Raw genomic sequence first — 20553 nt, 5'->3', positions numbered from 1 at the left:
ATCCAGTTCTTCAGGGCAGCATTCAATTACCTTAAATATGAGAACAACCTTTCTCTTCCTGCAAGCCTCTGCCTCATGCACTACACACCTTCCTACTTCTGCAACAAATGAGGCAAAGGTCCTACAGCTTTGTTCAGTTCACAACCCTGTTTCATCCCCACAACACTGTCCATCCTGTGCGCTGAATGAGGCAAGGGTCCTGTGGAAAAAATAATATGTGATCATGTAATTCAGGACTGTGTTATAATGCATGCATGCACACAACGGGTCCAAATTAATGTTGCAGAGGCAACCATCATCCTGGCATTCCCTGACTTTTGAGTGCTTGACTTTGCAAACTTATAGTGTAATTTGTTGTATGTAATTTCCTATGTTTTTAAAAAGGAACACTGAAAAAACAGAAGTTCTACCATGTGGCAACATATTGATACCCTCAGGTTGGACCCTTTAGCTCAACCACACAGAGCTCTGCCACTTGAGCTAACGGAGTAACTGATAGTAGTAGCAGGTGATTACCCTTTATGTGGACCAACACTAAAGGAAGATGAGATGCTTTGCCAGAGGGATTCACATACATTTGCTGAAAGCAGAAGAATGGTGAGGGGCAGAAATCTTTGGTTCCATTCCATCCTTTGGTGGGAGTGTGCTGTAGTGCGCATAGACTCTTCTGCCCATTTGACCTTTTCTGCCCCTTCTCCTCCAACTTATCCCAGTCCCAGTTTCCTTGCCCAGCCAGTCCCAGTTTTCCCCTCCTGAGTCCCCATCCTAGTTTCTCCCCACAATTCTAAATCCTATTCTCTTTGCCCATCCAGTCCCATTTCTCACATTACCTGGCTCTTTGTCCCCAGTTTCCTTGCTCAGCCAGACCCAATCTCATCCTCCTAACGTCTCAACCAATCTCTCTCTCTCTCTCCACTCCCCTACAGTTTACAGTAATCCCCCCCCATGCCCATGTTCCCCATCCCCACTGGCTCTCAGTCTCCCTCCCAGAGCTCTTCATTCAATCTCAATGGGACCAGCCCCCCCGCCACACACACACAGCTCCTCTTCCCAGTATCTTTGCTCAGCCAGTCCCAGTTCTCCTCCCCTACCTTTGCTTCTCATCAGATATGTCTCCCTCCCAGTTCCTTTCCCTGCCTTACTGGTTTCCACTCCCAATGTCCCCTTTTGTGGTCCTCATCGGCTCTTGGTTCCCACCTCATTTCTTTCCCGGTTCCCAGTCTCCCTCACAACACCCAGTCCCAGTTTCCCTCTTGCCCGCCCTCCTGCCCCGCTAGCCTCCAGTCCCAGCCTTTCCCTTATGTTCCTTGCCCAAATCTACTTTCCTCTGTCCCAACCCCGAGTTCCAGCTCTTGTCCCCTCTGCCTTCATGTCAGTCAGCTTCCTCCTCCACATTGTGTGGATGTCAATGAGGTGGCATTGAGAGATCAGGAGAGGAACAGGGTGCCTGCTGTCAATTTCAGGGATCCAGTCCACAGCAGCTGGGAACTGCAATTGTCAGAAAAGTCTTGCTCAGTGTGGATGGTGTGATGGGTTCGGTCACAGAGACCCCCTTGGGACTGTCACCTGACGTGCTGAGATTACCTCTGAGCCAGTTTTCCCTGCCAGCTTGGGACTCCAGAACCCTGTCTTGTTGAGCCAGACATGCAAGCCTGCTGCAACATAGACCCAGGGCCTCCAAAGCTGCAGGTTTTAACTAAAAACCACTCAGCAGGTTACCTATCTCCAGCACCCAGACATCCAGCTCCCAATGGGATCCAAACCCCAAATAAATCTGTTTTACTCTGTATAAAGCTTATACAGGGTAAACTCACAAATTGTCCACCCTCTATAACACTGATAGAGAGTTGTTGCACAGCTGTTTGCTCCCCCAGGTATTAATCACTTATTCTGGGTTTATTAATAAACAAAAGTGATTTTATTAAGTATAAAAAATAGGATTTAAGTGGTTCAAAGTAATAACAGACAGAACAAAGTAAGTCACCAAGCAAAATAAAGCAAAAACACACAAGTCTAAGCCTAATACATTAAGAAACTGATTACAGGTAAATCTCACCCTTACAGATGTTCCAATAAGCTTCTTTCACAGACTAGACTCCTTCCTAGTCTGGGCCCAGTCCTTTCCCCAGTACAGTCCTTGTTAGTTCCAGCAGGCATCTTAGGTGAAAGGCAAGGGCTTTCTCATGACTGTGAGCCTCTTTGTTCTGTTCCACCTTTTATATCTTTGGCACAAGGCGGGAATATTTTATCTCTCTGGGTTCCCACCCCTCCTTCTAAATGGAAAAGCACCGGGTTTAAGATGGATTCCAGTATCAGGTGCCACGTTTGTATGTCCTGTGAGACCCCCTCCATTCTTCCAGGGCTGGTCCGCACGTATACCGGAAGGCTTGCAGGAAAATAAACCATTTACAACCAATCATCCTAGTCAATGGGAGCCATCAAGATTCTAAACCACCATTAATGGCCCACACTTTGCATAATTACAATAGAACCTCAGAGTTATACTTCATAGTCCTAGTTTCAGATACAAGAATGATACATTCATACAAATAGGATGGACACACTCAGTAGATTATAAGCGCTGAAATTATACCTTACAAGAGACCTTTTGCATAAAGCATATTTCAGTTACATTATATTCACACTTACAAACATATTTTTATAAAGCATATGGAGAGCCACATCACAGATGGAATCTTTTGGGAATTTAGCTGTGGAGTTCTAGGAAGTGTCTACTGAGCATGTGTGAATTGCACATTTTCAAAGTCTTATAACGCGGCTAAATTTGGGCAGCTTTTCAAAGCAATGCCAACAGGAACATCCCAGACACAAAAGTCATTCTCTTGCCAAATATCAAGACCTTGCTCCAAAGTATGGGGGCATTAGAGCTTCTCAAAGAAAAAGTCACCAGAGTTTTTTAACACAGGCAAAATGTATTTTCCCTTATACTCATTCTCAGAATCGGCTAAAGTGTTTTGGCTGACATTTTCCAAAAACATTCAGGGACAGTCAGACACCTGGCATGGAAATTTTCAGCCCAAACCATTAAAGTTTGGAAAAGTTATAAACAACAAAAACTGTGTCTTATAATGGGAAGTGTAGGGCCACCATAATAGTAGGCGGTGCTACCATAATAACAGACGCTGCTATAATATGGAATCAGACTCTGACAAAACCTCCTGCCTCCCCCACCCTCAGGTATACTTTCCTCATCTCTTAAATTCTGACACAATGGTGAGGCTAATTCAGAAGTTTTTCAGAAATCTAAATTTCAAATATCAGGTAACCCAAAAAGTAGCTTGTGTGTGTCGCTCCATTCCTTTCCTGGTTCACTTCTAACCAGACCTTGTCACCCTTCTCCAGCTTAAGGACTGTACTTCCTGACATATTTTCATAAGAGTTTAGGGTGGTCTGATATGATCCTATCACCGCTTGGCTGTTTTTCATTAGGTGAATGGTCGTGGTGTTCCGGTACAACTCTACATTGTAGCCAAAGTAATAAACTCCAGGTATTTGACAAGTGAAAATTCCAGTGGCCTTATCAAAATGTTGCTGATCATTGTATAAGATTTCATGAAATATAATTGGTTGTTTAGGAGCTGGATAGTTTTTGGCAAGTTGCATGGCAAAAGCAGATTTCTGACGTGGTGAGCATTCTCCTGGGCTTCCTTGTGGGCCGCTGGGACCTGGTTGTCCACTTTCGCCCTTTGGTCCCATTGGACGTAGTTTTCCTGGAGGGCCCTGTGGCCCACGTGTTCCTGTGGAACCTGAAAAAGATTAAAAAAGAATGAGCTAGAAGCAAATACTTTTCCATTTGTTCTCATCCTGCTCTAACGTGACTCATTTAAAATCCCCAAAAACTTCTTTGTTGACAATGCCTGCAGAGGGTCAGTTAGAGACACTGCCCAACAGGGTGGGATTAAACTACAATTTAAAGCATTGCAAACTCCCTAAAGTAAGAGAAATACTCATACCATACCCAAAAACTCTGTTCACAGTAAAACAGCCTCAGCTTTAACTCCAGAAAAAATACACTACTCCTAATTATTGTCCTTGGGAGTGAAAATGTTTGACTGACACACACTCTTTGTGGTTTATTCCTAATGCCCTGGAGTGTGCCTACGTGTTTAGGCTCATGAAGCATTCTCAGGTGGGATGTATGTCTACAGGTGTGTATGTGGATGAAGAGTGAGTAGAGCTCTGTCTTTAACACTTCTGTGGGTGGATGTTGTCCCCTCTCTGGGGTCTCAGAGCAAGGAGGCGATCATTTATCCTAAAACAATGGAATTCATTCAGTGCTGGATGTAAGGCAGGGTCAGAGGGGAGGTGATTTGCAGAGCCCCTATGCTGGAGCTGCTGGGGGCTGGATTGCTGCCCGCCCCCAATCCCCCGAGCAGTTTAATTTAGCTCGAGCTTCCCTAATAGAGCTGGTCAAAAAATAATCCATTTTTTTTCTCCCCCAACAGAATTTTTTTTTGACAAAACAAACTTTCAACAACAAAACAAATTATTTATTTTTTGGGGGGAGGGGAGGAAACAAAATTGTAAACTTGAAGAAAAGTTTCACAGGGGAAATTTCACCCTCAGTGTGTTCTATTCCCTGTCTTGTGCCCCCATAAAGCTCCTATGGCATTGCAAAAGGGGGGAATCACTGGGGGACAGCAATACCCTGGCTCCATCCTTGATATGTCCCCTTACCTCCTCAGAACTGCCTGAAACATGTGTGTGTGGGCACTCAACGCCCCCACCACCACCTGAGAATGCTTCATGAGCCTAAACACTAAGTCTAATCCAGAGCATTAGGAATAAACACCAGGAGAGTGTGTCAGTCAAACATTTTCACTCCCTGGGAAGGCCATTAAGGTGGATTGAGAGGTAAGTTTTGGTTGTTTTTTTTACTTGCCAAAAACCCAGTTCAGGATTTTGTATTTCACTGCAAAGTCTCTCCATGATGAAACCATTCCTAACTGTTGTTATCCAAATGTCTCTTACTGCATTTCTCGGCAGAACATCTGGTGTCTAATATAAATACATACCGTATTCCTACCTTCAGAAAGGGCAAATCTCTGATGTTAGGATCATAATTCTATCACTAAATAACTGTTGCTATGAAATGATTCTGGTTGTTCCAAATATGCAATGTATTGAATTCTGAATGAGAAAACTGGTGAAACAGTGCTATCAGAAGTTGGTATTGGATTAAATGACTCACTCAAATGTGACTTACCTGGTTCCCCTCTGAGTCCCTTCTCCCCTTTCTCCCCATTGAGCCCATTGTGCCCATTATGACCAGGAATTCCATTGTTCCCAGGAGGACCTTGGGGTCCTGGGAGACATGGAGCAAGAGGGTTTTTTTCCTGTACTGCCATAGTGACTGAAACAGCCAAAATCCAGACCCCTGGAGGGGGAGAAAGGGGAAGGCCATTCATTAGAGCTTGCTAGCAGTGATTTTCTACAAGCAAAATACAAAAACAGCCATATAGATTGGGGTTCCAGGATGTGAACTGCACAATATTTCTCAGCTTACCACTACTCAAATCATCATTAATCACATTTATTATGTTAGTGCCTAAGGGCCACCAAGATCAGGGCCCTATTGTGCTAGACATTCTACAAACACAGGGCAGTAGGCCCCAGAGATCTTACAAATGTGGGCCAAAGCCTTAAAATAAGGGTGCTCTTGTATCTCAGTACAAATGATCCCCGGGTGGAATTTGGCCCTGGAATGGAAGGGGCAGAGTAGGAGAAAGTTTTATATAATGGTAGCACTAGCAACTCTAGGCTCCCTAAAAGGTTTGGGTGCCCACCCCCTTCCCACACTAGAGGTGTGAACTTCTGGCCCCACTGAAGTCAGTGGCAGAAATCCTATTGACTGTGTTGGGGCTGGGATTTCACCCCAGATGTCTGACCTAACACAAAAAGAAAAGGAGTACTTGTGGCACCTTATAGACTAACCAATTTATTTGAGCATAAGCTTTTGTAAGCTACGAAAGCTTATGCTCAAATAAATTGGTTAGTCTCTAAGGTTCCACAAGTACTCCTTTTCTTTTTGCGAATACAGACTAACACGGCTGCTACTCTGAGACCTAACACAGCGGCACAGCGAGGAACAAATATTGCACCTTTTCAAAGACTATCGCCGTTGCTACTGAGCTGTTCCTGATCTTAGAGCCACTGTTCCTGCCTCCGGACTGAAGCCGGCAGAATGCCTTTCGAGCCTGCCTTGGTGCAGTGCGCAGCCTTCCCCACACAAAGCCACCCTTCCCAGTGCTGGGGTGTTAACAGCCACAATTAAGCCCACTGTATTAATGAGGGATGGAGGGCCTGATTGCCCTCTCTGTCCCAGTTAGACACTGGCAGAGCGCCACTGATGCCCAGAGTTACTCCTGATTTTCCCCCAGCATGAGAGGAGAATCAAGCCATGTATCTCCACAAGAACGAAACTCACCTGATAAAAACACGCTGTGAGTTTCTCGTCTTTCCCGTGACATCCCGACAGCTGGAAAACCAGCTCCTTCGAGAGACCGGTTTCCTGAGTCCCTGTATCCTGCTCCTCACCCTTCTGCTTAGGACCCTCAAAGACACAGCTATGATTAAACAGCTTCCTTCATCTCTGCTTTGTGCACAGATGACCTACTGTGACCCTGCCTGTTCTAGGACTGACCTTCCTCCAACCAACAGGATACATTCCCTGCTTGCTTCCTGTTTGCTCATTGTGCTCTCGGGGCGTGCTGTTGTAAGGCTGCTCTGCTCCACTCTGCTAGTTGCTGTATCTTTTTAAATAACAGTAATGAAAAATAACAGGCTATGTCTAACACAAATATTACTGACTAATCTAATTGCTGTTTTTGGGTACGGAGCCAAATTCAGCCCTGGTATAATCCCATTGATAAGACAGTTACACTAGGGTGAATTTGGCTCATTTCCTTATTTGTTCTGCCAACTATCGCTGTGGGTCATACTCTGGCAGGCTGAATGTGGAACAGAGGGACTACAAGGGAAAAGACAGGCTGGTATAGCCAACTAGAGAACAGGCTATTGTTCAGGAATGCAGAGGCCTAGGTTTACATAAACATGATCTATCCGTATACAGGCCTGTTTGACCAGCTGTCTTTATTAAATTTCCTGGACGGGGAGGGGAAGAATAGTTATGTACAAGAAAAAGTGGTGTTGAGACTTTGGGCAAATCTACATTGCAATCGGAGCTGTGACCGAGGATTGTGTGGAGATACCCAAGCTAGCTTTGATCTGGTTAGCACAGGGACCGAGAGCAGCAAAGCTGTGGCAGCTTGGGCTGCAGCATGGGTAAGCTGCTCAAGTACAAGCCTACCGGTAAGTGCAAGTATGTACTTGGGTGGCTAGCCGGTGTTGCTGTGGCTTCGCTACTATTGTTCCTTGAGCTAGTTCGATTAAAACTCTCTCTGGTAGAGCCACGCATGCTGCAGTTGCACCTCTGATTGGATCCTTTGCCCTGTCACAAAGCACTCCTATGGATTTCCTTAATGGTGCTTCGCTTTTATTAATGCTTAGGAAACGCCACATGTAAACATTGGCCAAGCCTACAGGCAGCATCGTTTAATATTACTGCTACTTAGCTCTTATACAGAGGATTGAGCATCAGATACAAGTATGTGGGAGGTAGCTCAGAGATCAAAAAGGCATCTTCCACTCAGACGGGCATATGCACCCACACATTCCATGTAGTCAGTGAGCTGAGCCTGCAGCTCAACGAGTTCAATTTTAAATCACTGGAGACAGCAGGTACTGACCCAACTTATGACAGGGGCATTAACCTTTGTAACTGACCCAGAACAAGTGACTGAGGCCAGAAAATGAAGTCCCAGTGTCTTACCAACACACCAGAGTGTCACACATCTACTATAAATGCTGTGGTGGTGTAAGTCTTAACATACAGGGACTGGTCAATTTCTTTGTGCCTGGGGAGGCCATTAAGGGACAGTATTGGACTGAAGAGAGCAGCAAGTCCCAAATGGTCTGTCTTCCCTCTGCGGAAAACCCCCTTCCTCCTACTGTGCCACTTTAACCTTGGGAGACCCCAGTGCCAGCTGGCGGAGGGCTCCCCATACTGTAACTCCCATCAGGCCTGACACACTCATTGCCACAATACACTGTTATCATAATATGTATCTCAACGGCATCATGTAAAAGTATCATAGATAAACTGGTGACACACTGATCCCAAAAATCATTGTATGATGTATATACGTATGGTGTACAAACAGTTATAGATGTGTGCTTGAAATATGTTTTTAAAATGTGTTCAGCCTGTCCTAGACAAAGGAATGTGTATTTACTAAGGCTGTCAAGCAATTAAAAAAATAAATCGTGCTGTTAAACAATACCATTTATTTAAACATTTTTGGATGTTTTTTACATTTTCAAATATATTGATTTCAATTACAACACAGAATACAAAGTGTACAGTGCTCACTTTATATTATTTTTATTACAAATATTTGTGCTGTAAAATGATAAACAAAAGAAATATTTTTCAATTCACCTCATACAAGTACTGTAGTGCAATCTCTTTATAATGAAAATTGAACTTACAAATTTTTATAAGTTTTATAATAAAAATGTAGATTTTTATTTTATTTTTTTTTGGTTACATAACTGCACTCAAAACAATGTAAAACTTTAGCGCCTACAAGTCCACTCAGTCCTACTTCTTATTCAGCCAATTGCTAAGACAAACAAGTTAGTTTACATGTATGGGAGATAACGCTGCCTGCTTCTTATTTACAATGTCATCTGAAAGTGAGAACAAGAGTTCACATGGCACATTTGTAGCCGGCCTTGCAAGGTATTTATGTGCCAGATATGCTAAACATTCGTATGCTCCTTCATGTTTTGGCCACCATTCCAGAGGACATGCTTCCACACTCATGATGCTTGCTGAAAAAATAATGCGTTAATTAAATTTGTGACTGAACTCCTTGGGGGAGGATTGTATGTCCCCCTGCTCTGTTTTACCCACATTCTGCCACACATTTCATATTATAGCCGTCTCAGATGATGACCCAGCACATGTTTGTTTTAAGGACACTTTCACTGCAGATTTGACATCTCAATTTTTGAATCTTGGAACTCTGCTTTGAAAACTCAGCATTCAGAATTCTGCATTCATAACCTGGTTGTGGCAACCTAGATTTTGGAACTGGAAACTCAGTTTTTGATGATGGGAAAACAGATTTCCAGAACCTATATTATGGTATTTGGAACTCTGATTCTGAAACTGTTTATTGACTAATATCTACTAAATACAATTAAATCCTTTTGTCCAATTAACTTTGCTGCTGTTTTTGGAGATTGTCTGAGCTTCACATGACTTTTCTTTTGCATCTCAAAGCAATTTCTACAGGGGTATCTGATTCCTTTGGCTGGGTTTTACCATCTGCCAGCTGGGCCCTAAGCAGTGTTCATCCACCCCTTTGCAAAGATCAACAGTTACTGGCCTGGATTTTTAGCCAGCATGAATTACTGTAGCTCCCTTGCAATCAATGGAACAATGCCAATTTATGCCATCTGAAAATCTGGCTCGTGGCCACCTATTTAGCACTTTGTAAAACATCTCTTTTTCCAGAGACGGAATTGACCTTCATGTTTTTTCCTGAATAGCTGCCTTTCCATAAACCATGAAAATTATCACTATTGTAAAGTGTAATCCTTCCTGGCACCACTAGATGGTGTGTGCAGATCATTATTCTAGGCCGGGCCGTGGTTCTCAAATTTATTTTTTCACGGACCACTTGAAAATTGCTGCAGGTCTCGGCAGACCACTTAATGATCTTTCCAAATGTTGTTTGTACTGTTAGCTAACTATTGTAAAGCACTTTGGATAAAAGCAATACACAAAAAAAACCTTAATAATCATTAAAGTTTTTTTTTTTTTGTTCTACAAATAAAAGCACACAACTCATATTTTAATATCAGTAGTCTTACCTTTCTAATGCGATGGCCCTCTCTCTCCCCTGCTGCAAGAGCCCCTGAGCTGGGGCTGGGAAGGAGAGGGATCTCCCCTGCCACGGTAGCCCCTGAGCTGGGCTGGGAAGGAGGGGGGTTTCTCCCTGGCAGCCGCAGCCCTGGAGCTGGGGAAATTTGCCTCTCTCTGGCCGCTGCAGCCCTGCACATCCCAAATTACCCCCACCCTCTCTTCTCACCCCACTGCCCCCTCCCACCTATCCCCTATTCCCCCCCAAGGCCACCACCTCACCTTACATATGCATCTCCTCCAGGGTCCAGGCACCTAATTAGTGGAGCCATGCCCCTGTGGCTCCACTAATGAGGTGGGTGGCCCTTCAGTCTCTCATGTGCAGCTGTCCAGGCGCGCACGTTAGAGGGAACTATCCGTGGACCACCTGAATGGAGCTCGCGGACCACAGTTTGAGAACCTCTGTTCTAGGGAGATTAAAACCAAAGAGAAAGGGTAAAAGAACTTTAGTTCCGGAAAAGAAATGTACTGTGTCTTGAGACAGTCACGCTTGTTCCAAGGACATACACAAATGAGTTTAGTGCATTCATAGCACTGAACTCACCAACACTTTTAACCTCACAATGCTATTCTGTTGACTGTGAAGTCTCATTAAAAGTGTACTAAAATGGTTAAGTAGGACATTATTTTCCTATGAAGTAAGGTTTTCAGATTTCTAATTTGTTTTATTTTGACAAACTTAATAATCACATTTTGAATGCCCTGCTGTGGCAGGATTTAAAAATATACTGAAAAATGTTATGGCCATTTAAAATATTGAGAGCTATGCTTTGTGAGGATAATCATGAAGTTAATCAAATCTCATGCTTCATAGGGCTGGGAGAGTGTCTGTGTTTAAAGTTTCAGGGTAGCAGCCGTGTTAGTCTGTATTCTCAAAAAGAAAAGGAGTACTTGTGGCACCTTAGAGACTAACAAATTTATTTGAGTATAAGCTTTCATGAGCTGTAAGCTTATGCTCAAATAAATTTGTTAGTCTCTAAGGTGCCACAAGTACTCCTTTTCTTTTTGTGTTTAAAGTAGGAACCCTATGGCATGAACTACAATCTTATATTTAGTTTGAGTTACTTGTGCTAATAAAAGCCAAGCCCTGGGAAGCAAGGGGTAACTTTTGACCTTCCACAAAAATGTGGATAGCTCCTTGTTGGTCACAATAAGAAATCCATTATCTTATATCTTTGATAAACATAGTTATCTAGGCAGGTTGCAAGTGGAGATGTGCTCCTTGACTACTGAGGGCCTTGAAAATGAGAACCCAGTGGTGATCAGGAAGGATCCTGACTTCTTTATCCCCTTATATTACATTGATCTAAAACCATTTACATGCTAAGTGCAGTGCGTGAGGGAAGGAAGGAAATGGGGTTCACCTAATTCTGGAACAGCAATATTGCTAATCCCAAGCATTCAAAAATCAGGAGTCCAGGCCCCCAAATCATGCAATTGGCTATAAATCATGGTGGGTTTAGTTTTTTGAAATACATTTTGGATCCTTTGCCTTTTTGGTTCCTGGGCCTTTAGGTTTCACTCAGGTGGCATTTTCAAGCTTTTCTCTGCAGCCATGACAACTAGACATTTACTTTTCGGTAAAAAGTGAAAGCTAAGAGTTTCTCCAGTATTCTCATGAATCCAGGAGCTGGGGTTTACATCACATAGCATGAGACTCATGATTTGGCAATACTGCATCATGTACAGTGCATACTGCCAAAGGCACGATCCCAAAGTAGACGGACTAATAGGCTGAGCCATTGTGGAAAATCCCATGTTTTCACAGAACAGGCATTCTTCTCAAACATTTAGGGACAGCTTCTGAGCAATTCCTCATAACTTTAAATCTGGAGTAACTGAAATCAATGAGTTTATTCTGGATTTGCACTGCTGCAAATGAAGTCATACTCTTGCCTCTTTGGTATTTAGAATATACATACATTAAACACAAAGTATGAAAAGCAGATAATTATTTGGAATAGACACTGCTTTCGCCCTACTAAGGTACAGCCTCTTTCTTAACTGTTCCTCAGACTTTCTGGTCAACTACTGGAAATGGCCCACCTTGATTATCACTACAAAAAGCCCTTCCCCCTGCTCTCCTGCTGATAATAGCTCACCTTAAGTGAAAAGAAAAGGAGTACTTGTGGCACCTTAGAGACTAACCAATTTATTTGAGCATAAGCTTTCATGAGCTACAGCTCACTTCATCGGATGCTTAAGTGATCATTCTCTTTGCAGTGTGTATGGTAACACCCATTGTTTCATGTTCTCTGTGTATATAAATCTCCCCACTGTATTTTCCACTGAATGCATCCGATGAAGTGAGCTGTAGCTCACGAAAGCTTATGCTCAAATAAATTGGTTAGTCTCTAAGGTGCCACAAGTACTCCTTTTCTTTTTGCGAATACAGACTAACACGGCTGCTACTCTGAAACCTCTCTTAACTTGGATTGTCTCCCATTCTTATCCTCATTTTCATTCTTCAGTCCCTGCTATTGTAAGTAGGCTGCTAAGAATAAATAAGCTTTGCATTTGGTGGTGAATACTTCCACTCTCAGCAGTGTAACGGGATGGCAGAAATCTCCTGTTGGCCCCACACTGTTAGCAGGTGTTAGAACTTTGGAGCCCTGCACAGAGCTGCCAGCTAATTACTGCTGACTCCCTGGGGCAGATGTGGCTTGTTTAACTCCCCCCTTAGAAGGGGGCTACTCCCACTTCCTGTATTCAGGGTGGAGTTGGTGGTAAGAACTTAATGACATGTTTGTTTCGTGTGAGTTACTTTTAGTATTAAAAGCCAGACCCCAGGAAATAGGTAGCTTTTGATCTTACACAAAGTGAATGCAGCATTTAGCTGGAGTAGGACTGGGAATCTGCTAGTTTGTCCCTGATAAGCATTTCTAGGTGGGTTGCAGATGGAAAAGTTGTCACTGGGTCAGTTTTGGTCCCAGACTGTTAAGGGCCTTGAAGATTTGGTTTTAGTGATGAGCTGAGAGTGGTGGTGTGCTGCACTCCTGGTGGCTACGCCTGCTCAAGAGATGAGCTGCTGTATGCTGTACAAACAGAAGCTTGTCACTAGTCCTGACTCTTGAGACAAATGCCTTGCAATACTCTCAGTCCAGCCCTCTTACTTCTTAAAGGTCCTTCTGGGGTGTAGAAGATTTAGCAAAATTTGGACTAAATTAGGGAGAAAGAATGTCCTACAGCAAACAGAAGATCTACTAAAAACAAACCAAAAAACCTCTTGTATGGGATGTGAGATTTACAAGCTTTGACCTTAGATATACTTTTCTCTCCATGTGGGTTCTGCCATTTATTTCACTTTACTTCTCCTTCCCCAAAGGCTCTGCATCAAAGTGACTCCTGCCACAGAGAGTTGCTTGAAAATTCTTTCACAATTCATCGGTGTCAGCATCTTGAGCACTGGAATATCACTGGACTTACAAGGTAAGGAACTTCTTCCCTACTAAACATTTAGTGTGTTACTTTCACAGTATTCTCAGTTTCTGTAAGCTTCATTTGTGCTTGAGACCCAAACCTGGCTCCCTTCTGCAGATAGACTCCTGAGACCAATGTATTAAGTTATGGGTGGAGTTTTGAAGTTGCCTGACCAGATACTCATAATACTATGGTTGTTCCCCCATTTCCCCCCCCCCCCCGCCGTGCCCCCAAAAAGCACAGAGAAAAATCAAGGTAGAATGCAACATACTGGGAATATCCCAAAAGCATCAAACTGTTAATGAGAAATTAGAAATAGTTACATCCCCAAAACTATGGCTTCTCTGTACTATGAGGAGGCTGAAATTACCAGTAGATGTAAAGTGGTTTGTAAATACCTATATTAGTGCTGTCGATTTAATCACCGTTAACTTACGTGATAAACTCAAATTAATTGCGGTTAAAAAAATTAATCGCAATTAATCACACTGTTAAACAATAGAATACCAATTGAAATTGATTAAATATTTTTGAATGTTTTGCTACATTTTCAAATATATTGATTTCTTTTACAACACAGAATACAAAGTGTACAGTGCCCACTTTATATTATTATTTTGATTATAAATATTTGCACTGTAAAAATAGTATTTTTCAAGTCACCTCATACAAGTACTGTAGTGCAATCTCTTTATCGTGAAAGTGTAACTTACAAATGTAGATTTTTTTTTTTTTTTTACATAACTGCACTCAGAACCAAAACAATCTAAAACTTTTGAGCCTACAAGTCCACTCAGTCAGTCCTACTTCTTGTTCAGCTGACACTAAGACAAACAAGTTTGTTTGCATTTACAGGACATAACGCTACCTGCTTCTTATTTACAATGTCACCTGAAAATAAGAACAGGCGTTCGCATGGCAGTTTTGTAGCCAGTGTTGCAAGGTATTTACGTGCCAGATATACTAAACATTTGTGTGCCCCTTCATGCTTTGGCCACCATTCCAGAGGACATGCTTCCATGCTGATGATGCTAGTTTAAAAAAAAAAAAAAAAGGATTAATTAAATTTGTGACTGAACTCCTTGGGGGAGAATTGTATGTCTCCTGTTCTGTTTTACCTGAATTCTGCATATATTTCATGTTATCACAGTCTTGGATGATGACCCAGCACATGTTCGTTTTAAGAACACTTTGGTGCCTTCTTTGCATTTTGTCAAATCTGCTGTCAATGTGAGATTTCTGAAAATAGCTACAGCACTCAACCCAAGGTTTAAGAATCTGAAGTGCCATCCAAAATCTGAGAGGGACGAGGTGTGGAGCATGCTTTCAGAAGTCTGAAAAGAGCAACACTCAGATGCAGAAACTACAGAACTCGAACCACCAAAAAAGAAAATCAACCTTCTGCTTTTTGGCATCTGACTCAGATGGTGCAAATGGATGCATGCCCTGTCCTTTGGAATGGTGGTTGAAGCATGAAGAGACCGATGGATCTTTAGCACATCTGGCATGTAAATATCTTGCAACACTGGCGACAACGGTGCCATGCAAACGTCTGTTCTCACTTTCAGGTGACATTGTAAACAAGAAATGGCAGCATTATCTCCTGCAAATTGTAACCAAACTTGTTTGTCTGAGCGATTGACTGAAGTAGGACTGAGTGGACTTTGTTTTATTTTTGATTGCAGTTTTTTTGTTTATTCTACATTTATAAGATCAACTTTCATGATTAAGAGATTGCAAAACAGTATTTGTATTAGGTGAATTGAAGAATACTTTTTTTACAGTGCAAATATTTGTAATAAAAAATAAATATAAAACGAGCAATATACACTTTGTATTCTGTGTTTATTGAAATCAGTATATTTGAAAATGTAGAAAAATATTTAAAGAAATGGTATTCTATTGTTTAATAGCACGATTAATCCACACTTTTTAATCACGATTAATTTTTTTTAATCACTTGACAGCCCTAATCTATATCCATGCCTTTTGACACCCAAAGTGGTTGATGAATTGATGTAAGATGCTCAAGTACCTGGCAATACTTCAAAAAGGATGTTGGAAAAGCTGGAAAGGGTTCAGAAAAGAGCTACTAGAATGATCTGAGATCTGGAAACCATGTTTTAAACTAAACAAATTGAACTTCTTAAATCTCTCAATATGCCTAAAAGAAGGTTAGGAAGTGGCTTGATCATCACCTAGAAGAACCTACATGGGGAAGAAGTTTTTGAAAGTAAGATGGCTCTCTAGTCTAGCAGAAAAAAATCATAATGCAATTCAAGAGTTAGATGCTGAAGCTAGACAAATTCAGACTAGAAATAAGAGACTAGACTAGAAATAACTGGGAGTAATCAAACACTGGAATAATTTACTTAGGATTGTGATGGCTTCTCTGTCACCTGAAGTCTTGATTTGAAGACTAGATATCTTTCTAAAAGAGAAACTACTGTTTAATCAGAAATTATGGGCTTGATTTAGAAATTACTGTGGGATGGTCTATGGCCTCTGTTATGCAAGAAGTCAGACTAGATTATTACAATGGTCCCTTGTGGTGTTAATGTCTATGAATTTTAAAAAAAGCTAGAAAATGGCAAAAGACAAGATTTTCAATTTAGGAACAGGCCCAGTACTGTAACTCCACTTAATTCCTTGGCTCCGCCTGTCCCTACTATTATGTGAACTTAAAAAGTTTGACCAAACAACTGAGCCTTGCACATAGATATTGACTGTAATGTAGCTCGTGCACATGGCTATTTGTCACAGGTGGAGAGTGTGTATGAGGCTAGGTAAAATGTCTGTCCAGTTTACATTCTTTAGATTTCAGAGTAGCAGCCGTGTTAGTCTGTATTCGCAAAAAGAACAGGAGTACTTGTGGCACCTTAGAGACTAACACATTTATTAGAGCATAAGCTTTCATGGGCTACAGCCCACTTCATCGGATGCACAGAATGGGACATATAGTAAGATATTGTATTCTCTTGTTAACCATGCTTTTGCCACTAGATGTCCACCTAGGATATGCTACAGGTCTTACATTTGATTTTGCAAGCCCCTTTAAGAGTTAAATATATTTTAAGTGATGAATGACCCAAGGAATAAAGTACTAGGGGGATTCAGCACAAAACATAGTTTTGAATGTACAGGTTTTCTCCTTCTATCTTCCTCTTTGACTGTAATACATTAATAAGCTCAGTGCTGTGACGTTGCTGGCTGTTTGGCTCCTCTAGAGTAGAGGTTTTCAAACTGTGGGGCTTGCCCCCGAAGGGAGGGCACAGAGGAACATTTAGGGGGCCAGCCCCACATGCTGGGGCTCAGTGGGTGGATGTGGCACTCCCTCCGTGACTCACCTCGGTGGGCCACCCAACCTGTGGGTCAGTGTCAACATCTGCCATGGCCACACCAATTTCGGTTCCCAGCAGTCTCGGCGCTGGCTCCACCCCCAGAGACTGTCGCATTTGCCTTCCCCTACCCCGAAAACCTGAGGGGGAAGGGCTGGTACTGTCTATTTTTGTCTGGGTTGGGCGGGGGGCGAGGGTCACAAACAAAAATTGTAACTCAAAAGGGTGGGGGCGCTCAGCTCAAAAAGTCTGAAAACTGGTGCTCTACAGTATTCAGCTTGTCCATGGAAGGGGAAGAGGTAAGAGGATTTTATTTTGTTGTTCTGTGCAGTCTTGAAAATATTTGTACACACTCTATTGTATCTGCTTTTGAATATAAATTCCCCATAATTTAAAGAATGCTCTGTGGCAGCTAATTGCATCAATATAATCAGCAGTGTGTTTGCACCATAATTCAGTAGTAGGAGTGAGTTCAAAGCCCCTTGGTTACCTCCGTGAAAGGAAGAGTCCTGCTGGAATTAGTACTAGCTGTTATGCTTTCTAAGGGTACAAAGCTACCTCTCCCATGAGTGTAACACCACCCATCCACAGGGCTGAATTGCTGTACCTGTGGGCATTCATAGCATATTCATAGTCCAATTCATACCCCTGTGGTTAAAGGATTGCCATAGAATGACATGGCCTGGTGAGGATGCTAAGTTTTACAAACCCCATATATATTTTAGTGCTAAAGCTTTGTTCCAAAGCTTTGGTGTTCCCCAGAGAACGCAAATGTGTGCAGCACGTTGTGAGGCTCCTACGGAGCTGTCACTTCCACCTGGTAACTTAGTTGGAGTGAAAGGGCATGTATTACTTCTGTGCCACTCCGGGGGGAAGCTCCTGCCTCTGAGGGCCTTCTGAGAACTGTCAGAGTATAAGCCCAGAAGGGGCCCCCAAATCATGTAGTCTGACTTCCTGTATGTCACAGGCCACCAACGCTAACCCACACACCAAACCCAACAACCGCAATGAGTTCAAAATATTACAGCCCACAGGAGACTAGACTATTATGTGCCACAGGCAGAGGATAGGAGGGACCGAGATGCCCCAGTGCCTGAGGCCCCCGCAGTGCCAGGGAAACGTTTGTGAGAGAGCCAGATAATCCCGGCAAATGACCTGCACCCCCATGCTGAATAGAATAGCAGTGACGTTGGGGATTTTTTTTGGCCTATCTGACCTGGCGGGAAATCTTTTCTGAACCCCCAGATGGCAATCAGTTAGACCCTGAGCATGTGAGCAAGAACCAGCCAGCCAAGAATCGGAAAGAGAAAATATTTGGTGCCACCTCAGAGCGCTGGTCCTCCCCATCCAATGTCCCATGTCCAATTATGGCCATCCATGATCCTTCAGAGAGATTTAAAAAAAAAAAAAAATCTCAGAACATGGTGGGGGCAGGAGAAAAATCCTCATAGTTAGCTGGGTTGGCAGCCTTCTTTTTTTCCAGGACAGTGCTCCTGTGACCCCTGGTACAGAGTCCCTATTCCATTTATTCCAGTGGACTTGCTCTAGAGCATGAGCATTCCCTCCAATGCATCGGCAGTTGCTGAAACAGCTAACTGCAATAGCAAAATGCATATCAACGGCTCTGCGTTTGCATGCACTTAGGATGCTAAATGCAGGAAACCCGTACCACTGCAGGAACATGGGGGAAGAGGACAGTGGAAGGACTGGCTTCAAAGGAGCAATTCACACCCTTTCACAGAAAATGACCCGACTGTGGCCACTACATGCTCATGTCAGTTATATTCCCATGTGAATTCTCACCAGAATTCCACTGCTCCTTATTGGCGTTATAAACATGGATCCTAGAAATCCGTTTCCCATGGGGAAAAATGCAGAATTTGTGGTGGGTTTTTTTGTTTTGTTTTTTAACCAGAGAATCTTTAGTTTTCGTGTTTTGTGAAAAAATAAACACCCATTAACTAAATTTTACTGAAAGTACTAGTGTTACTTATTCAATGCGCACAACTTCTCCCTCTTTCGTGGTTGGTTTTTTTTTAATGTGCTTTAAATTTACAGTGGAACTCCATTTATCCAATCTAATAAGGACTGGGACCAGATTAGATCATCAAAAATTGGGATAATGAGGAGAACTGGCAAAGAGTTTTCCCTCCCCTATTTTAAGATGGCGGTGGGAGCTTGGGTGATCAGCCTCATGCAGCGGGGGTCAGGCAGCTGGTGGTTTGGTTAATATGGAGGGCTGGATAATGGAGGCTCAGATTAGCAGGGCTCTAACTGTATATCAATAAAACATTGTGTTCAACTGATACCTATATATAGTGTGGCTAGTGAAACTAAGCTCAGCGTTTCATTTTAATCACAGAAAAATGTGGATTTTTTAAATCAGATAATTTTGGAGGGTTTTATCATGGAAAACTAGGTTCCCTGGTTATAAACAGGAAACATAACCGGAAAGCTCAGTAGTATCAGTTTATGATATGGTCCCCATTTCCAAAATGGCCTCTAATTTTGGGCACTTCAATATTTGGGTGCATGACTTGAGGCATCTTGAACCTCTTCTGGAGTGCTGAGCGGCCACTGGCTCCCACTGATGTCGGGGAGGGTTGGTGGCCAAAATTAGGGACCACTTCTAGAAAATTTGGTTCTAAGAGTTCCAGAGAAGTAGCTTGAGAGATGCAGCCCTCTGAAGAGGAACTGAGGATTAGCTGGAGTCCTTCCCTCAGTGAAGACTAGGGGAAAGGAAGATCTCTAGGTATCCCAGTTTGAAGGGATGTGGGCAAATAAAAACTTATGTCATCAAGCAGATGCTGCACTGTGTGGATTCTCTCTGAATGAACAAACAAATATTGGCTATAATAATAAACCCTGGTGAACAGGCACGGAGATGCAACTTTGACTGCTCCCCTGTTCACTTAGACCCGAAAATATGGTGGGGAAACAAGATGCAGAGTCTACAAAGCTATTGCATGGTGGTATAAGAAATGCTTCACAATTAATTATTTTTCTTATTTCTTCCCCTCTCTTCATTCAGCTTGTGAACAAGCTTGGCTACAGTGCCTTTTCAGGTTCCTTCCATCCACAGAAATGTCTCTTTGCAGAGACTCTGCTGGCTCTAGGGTATGAATAATGCAGGAGAAGTGCTCTGTTGAAGCTGGCTTCATTGTCACTTTAAGTTGAACATGAATAATTGAGCAAATTTTCTTTTCAGGGACAAGAACAGCTGTCATCTGAGCTGCTTAACCCTGTTTGGTTTGCTTCTCCCTGCACCTTCTGAAGCTTCTCCATGTGGCGTTGCCCTGTATTAATAAATCACATTCAATTTGGGAGTGTGCATTTTTTGGTCAGGGTGTCACTGATAGTTTGTTACATTTATTAAATTGGCCCAACTGAGTGCTGTTTATGGAACATACAGGTCATTTAATCTCAGATTTTAACCCTTTTGTTCCTGTGCCTCTGGGTGACCTGCTGTGGCTCAAAGCACTGGAATGTTAGGCAGCCATTAAGTGACTTAACAAAGCTAATCTTCAGCAGGGATGAATAGTATTGAAGAGGTAGATGGGCCATATATGTAAGTGGGGCTTTGTAGATGAGAGTTAATAGTTTGTAGATTTAACTGGTAGGCTATATATGTGACCTTCCCATGGAGTTTGAGAATTTCATTCCAGTCAGGGCAACTTCCCTCTCCAGTTCCGTACTACCTGACCAGTGCTATTTTTGTAACCTGTGCGCCATTCTGGAAAACAACTTGTTTGTTCAGTGATAGATGCGCTGTCTAACATAAAT

At 42.6% G+C, this 20553-nt stretch overlaps 1 protein-coding gene and 1 long non-coding RNA gene across 4 annotated transcripts; one reads left to right on the top strand and one right to left on the bottom strand.

Moving 5' to 3' along the window:
* Nucleotides 1-1901: 1901 nt before the first annotated feature.
* LOC102945274 (hibernation-associated plasma protein HP-25) lies at nucleotides 1902-6623 on the bottom strand. Its single transcript, XM_027825086.3, has 3 exons — nucleotides 6449-6623; nucleotides 5228-5398; nucleotides 1902-3767 (listed from the first exon to the last, which is right to left on the bottom strand). Exons 1-3 carry the CDS (start codon nucleotides 6489-6491, stop codon nucleotides 3265-3267), a joined length of 717 nt encoding a protein of 238 aa, XP_027680887.2. The 5' UTR covers nucleotides 6492-6623; the 3' UTR covers nucleotides 1902-3264.
* Nucleotides 6624-12593: 5970 nt separating this feature from the next.
* On the top strand, nucleotides 12594-20123 carry LOC122464970. Of its 3 annotated transcripts, none has more exons than XR_006289441.1 (4): nucleotides 12594-12738; nucleotides 13338-13441; nucleotides 19802-19887; nucleotides 19979-20123. It is a non-coding gene; the product is annotated as an uncharacterized LOC122464970 (long non-coding RNA). The 3 variants fall into 3 exon arrangements; XR_006289439.1 differs by lacking the exon at nucleotides 12594-12738 and adding an exon at nucleotides 12798-12898; XR_006289440.1 differs by lacking the exons at nucleotides 12594-12738; nucleotides 19802-19887 and adding an exon at nucleotides 12798-12898.
* The last annotated feature ends 430 nt before the right edge of the window (nucleotides 20124-20553 follow it).

Source organism: Chelonia mydas, chromosome 1 (assembly GCF_015237465.2).
Source record: "Chelonia mydas isolate rCheMyd1 chromosome 1, rCheMyd1.pri.v2, whole genome shotgun sequence".
In the NCBI taxonomy this organism is placed as follows: domain Eukaryota; kingdom Metazoa; phylum Chordata; order Testudines; family Cheloniidae; genus Chelonia; species Chelonia mydas.
Note: the sequence above shows the minus strand (reverse complement) of the source record. Positions and strands in the feature narration are given on the sequence as shown.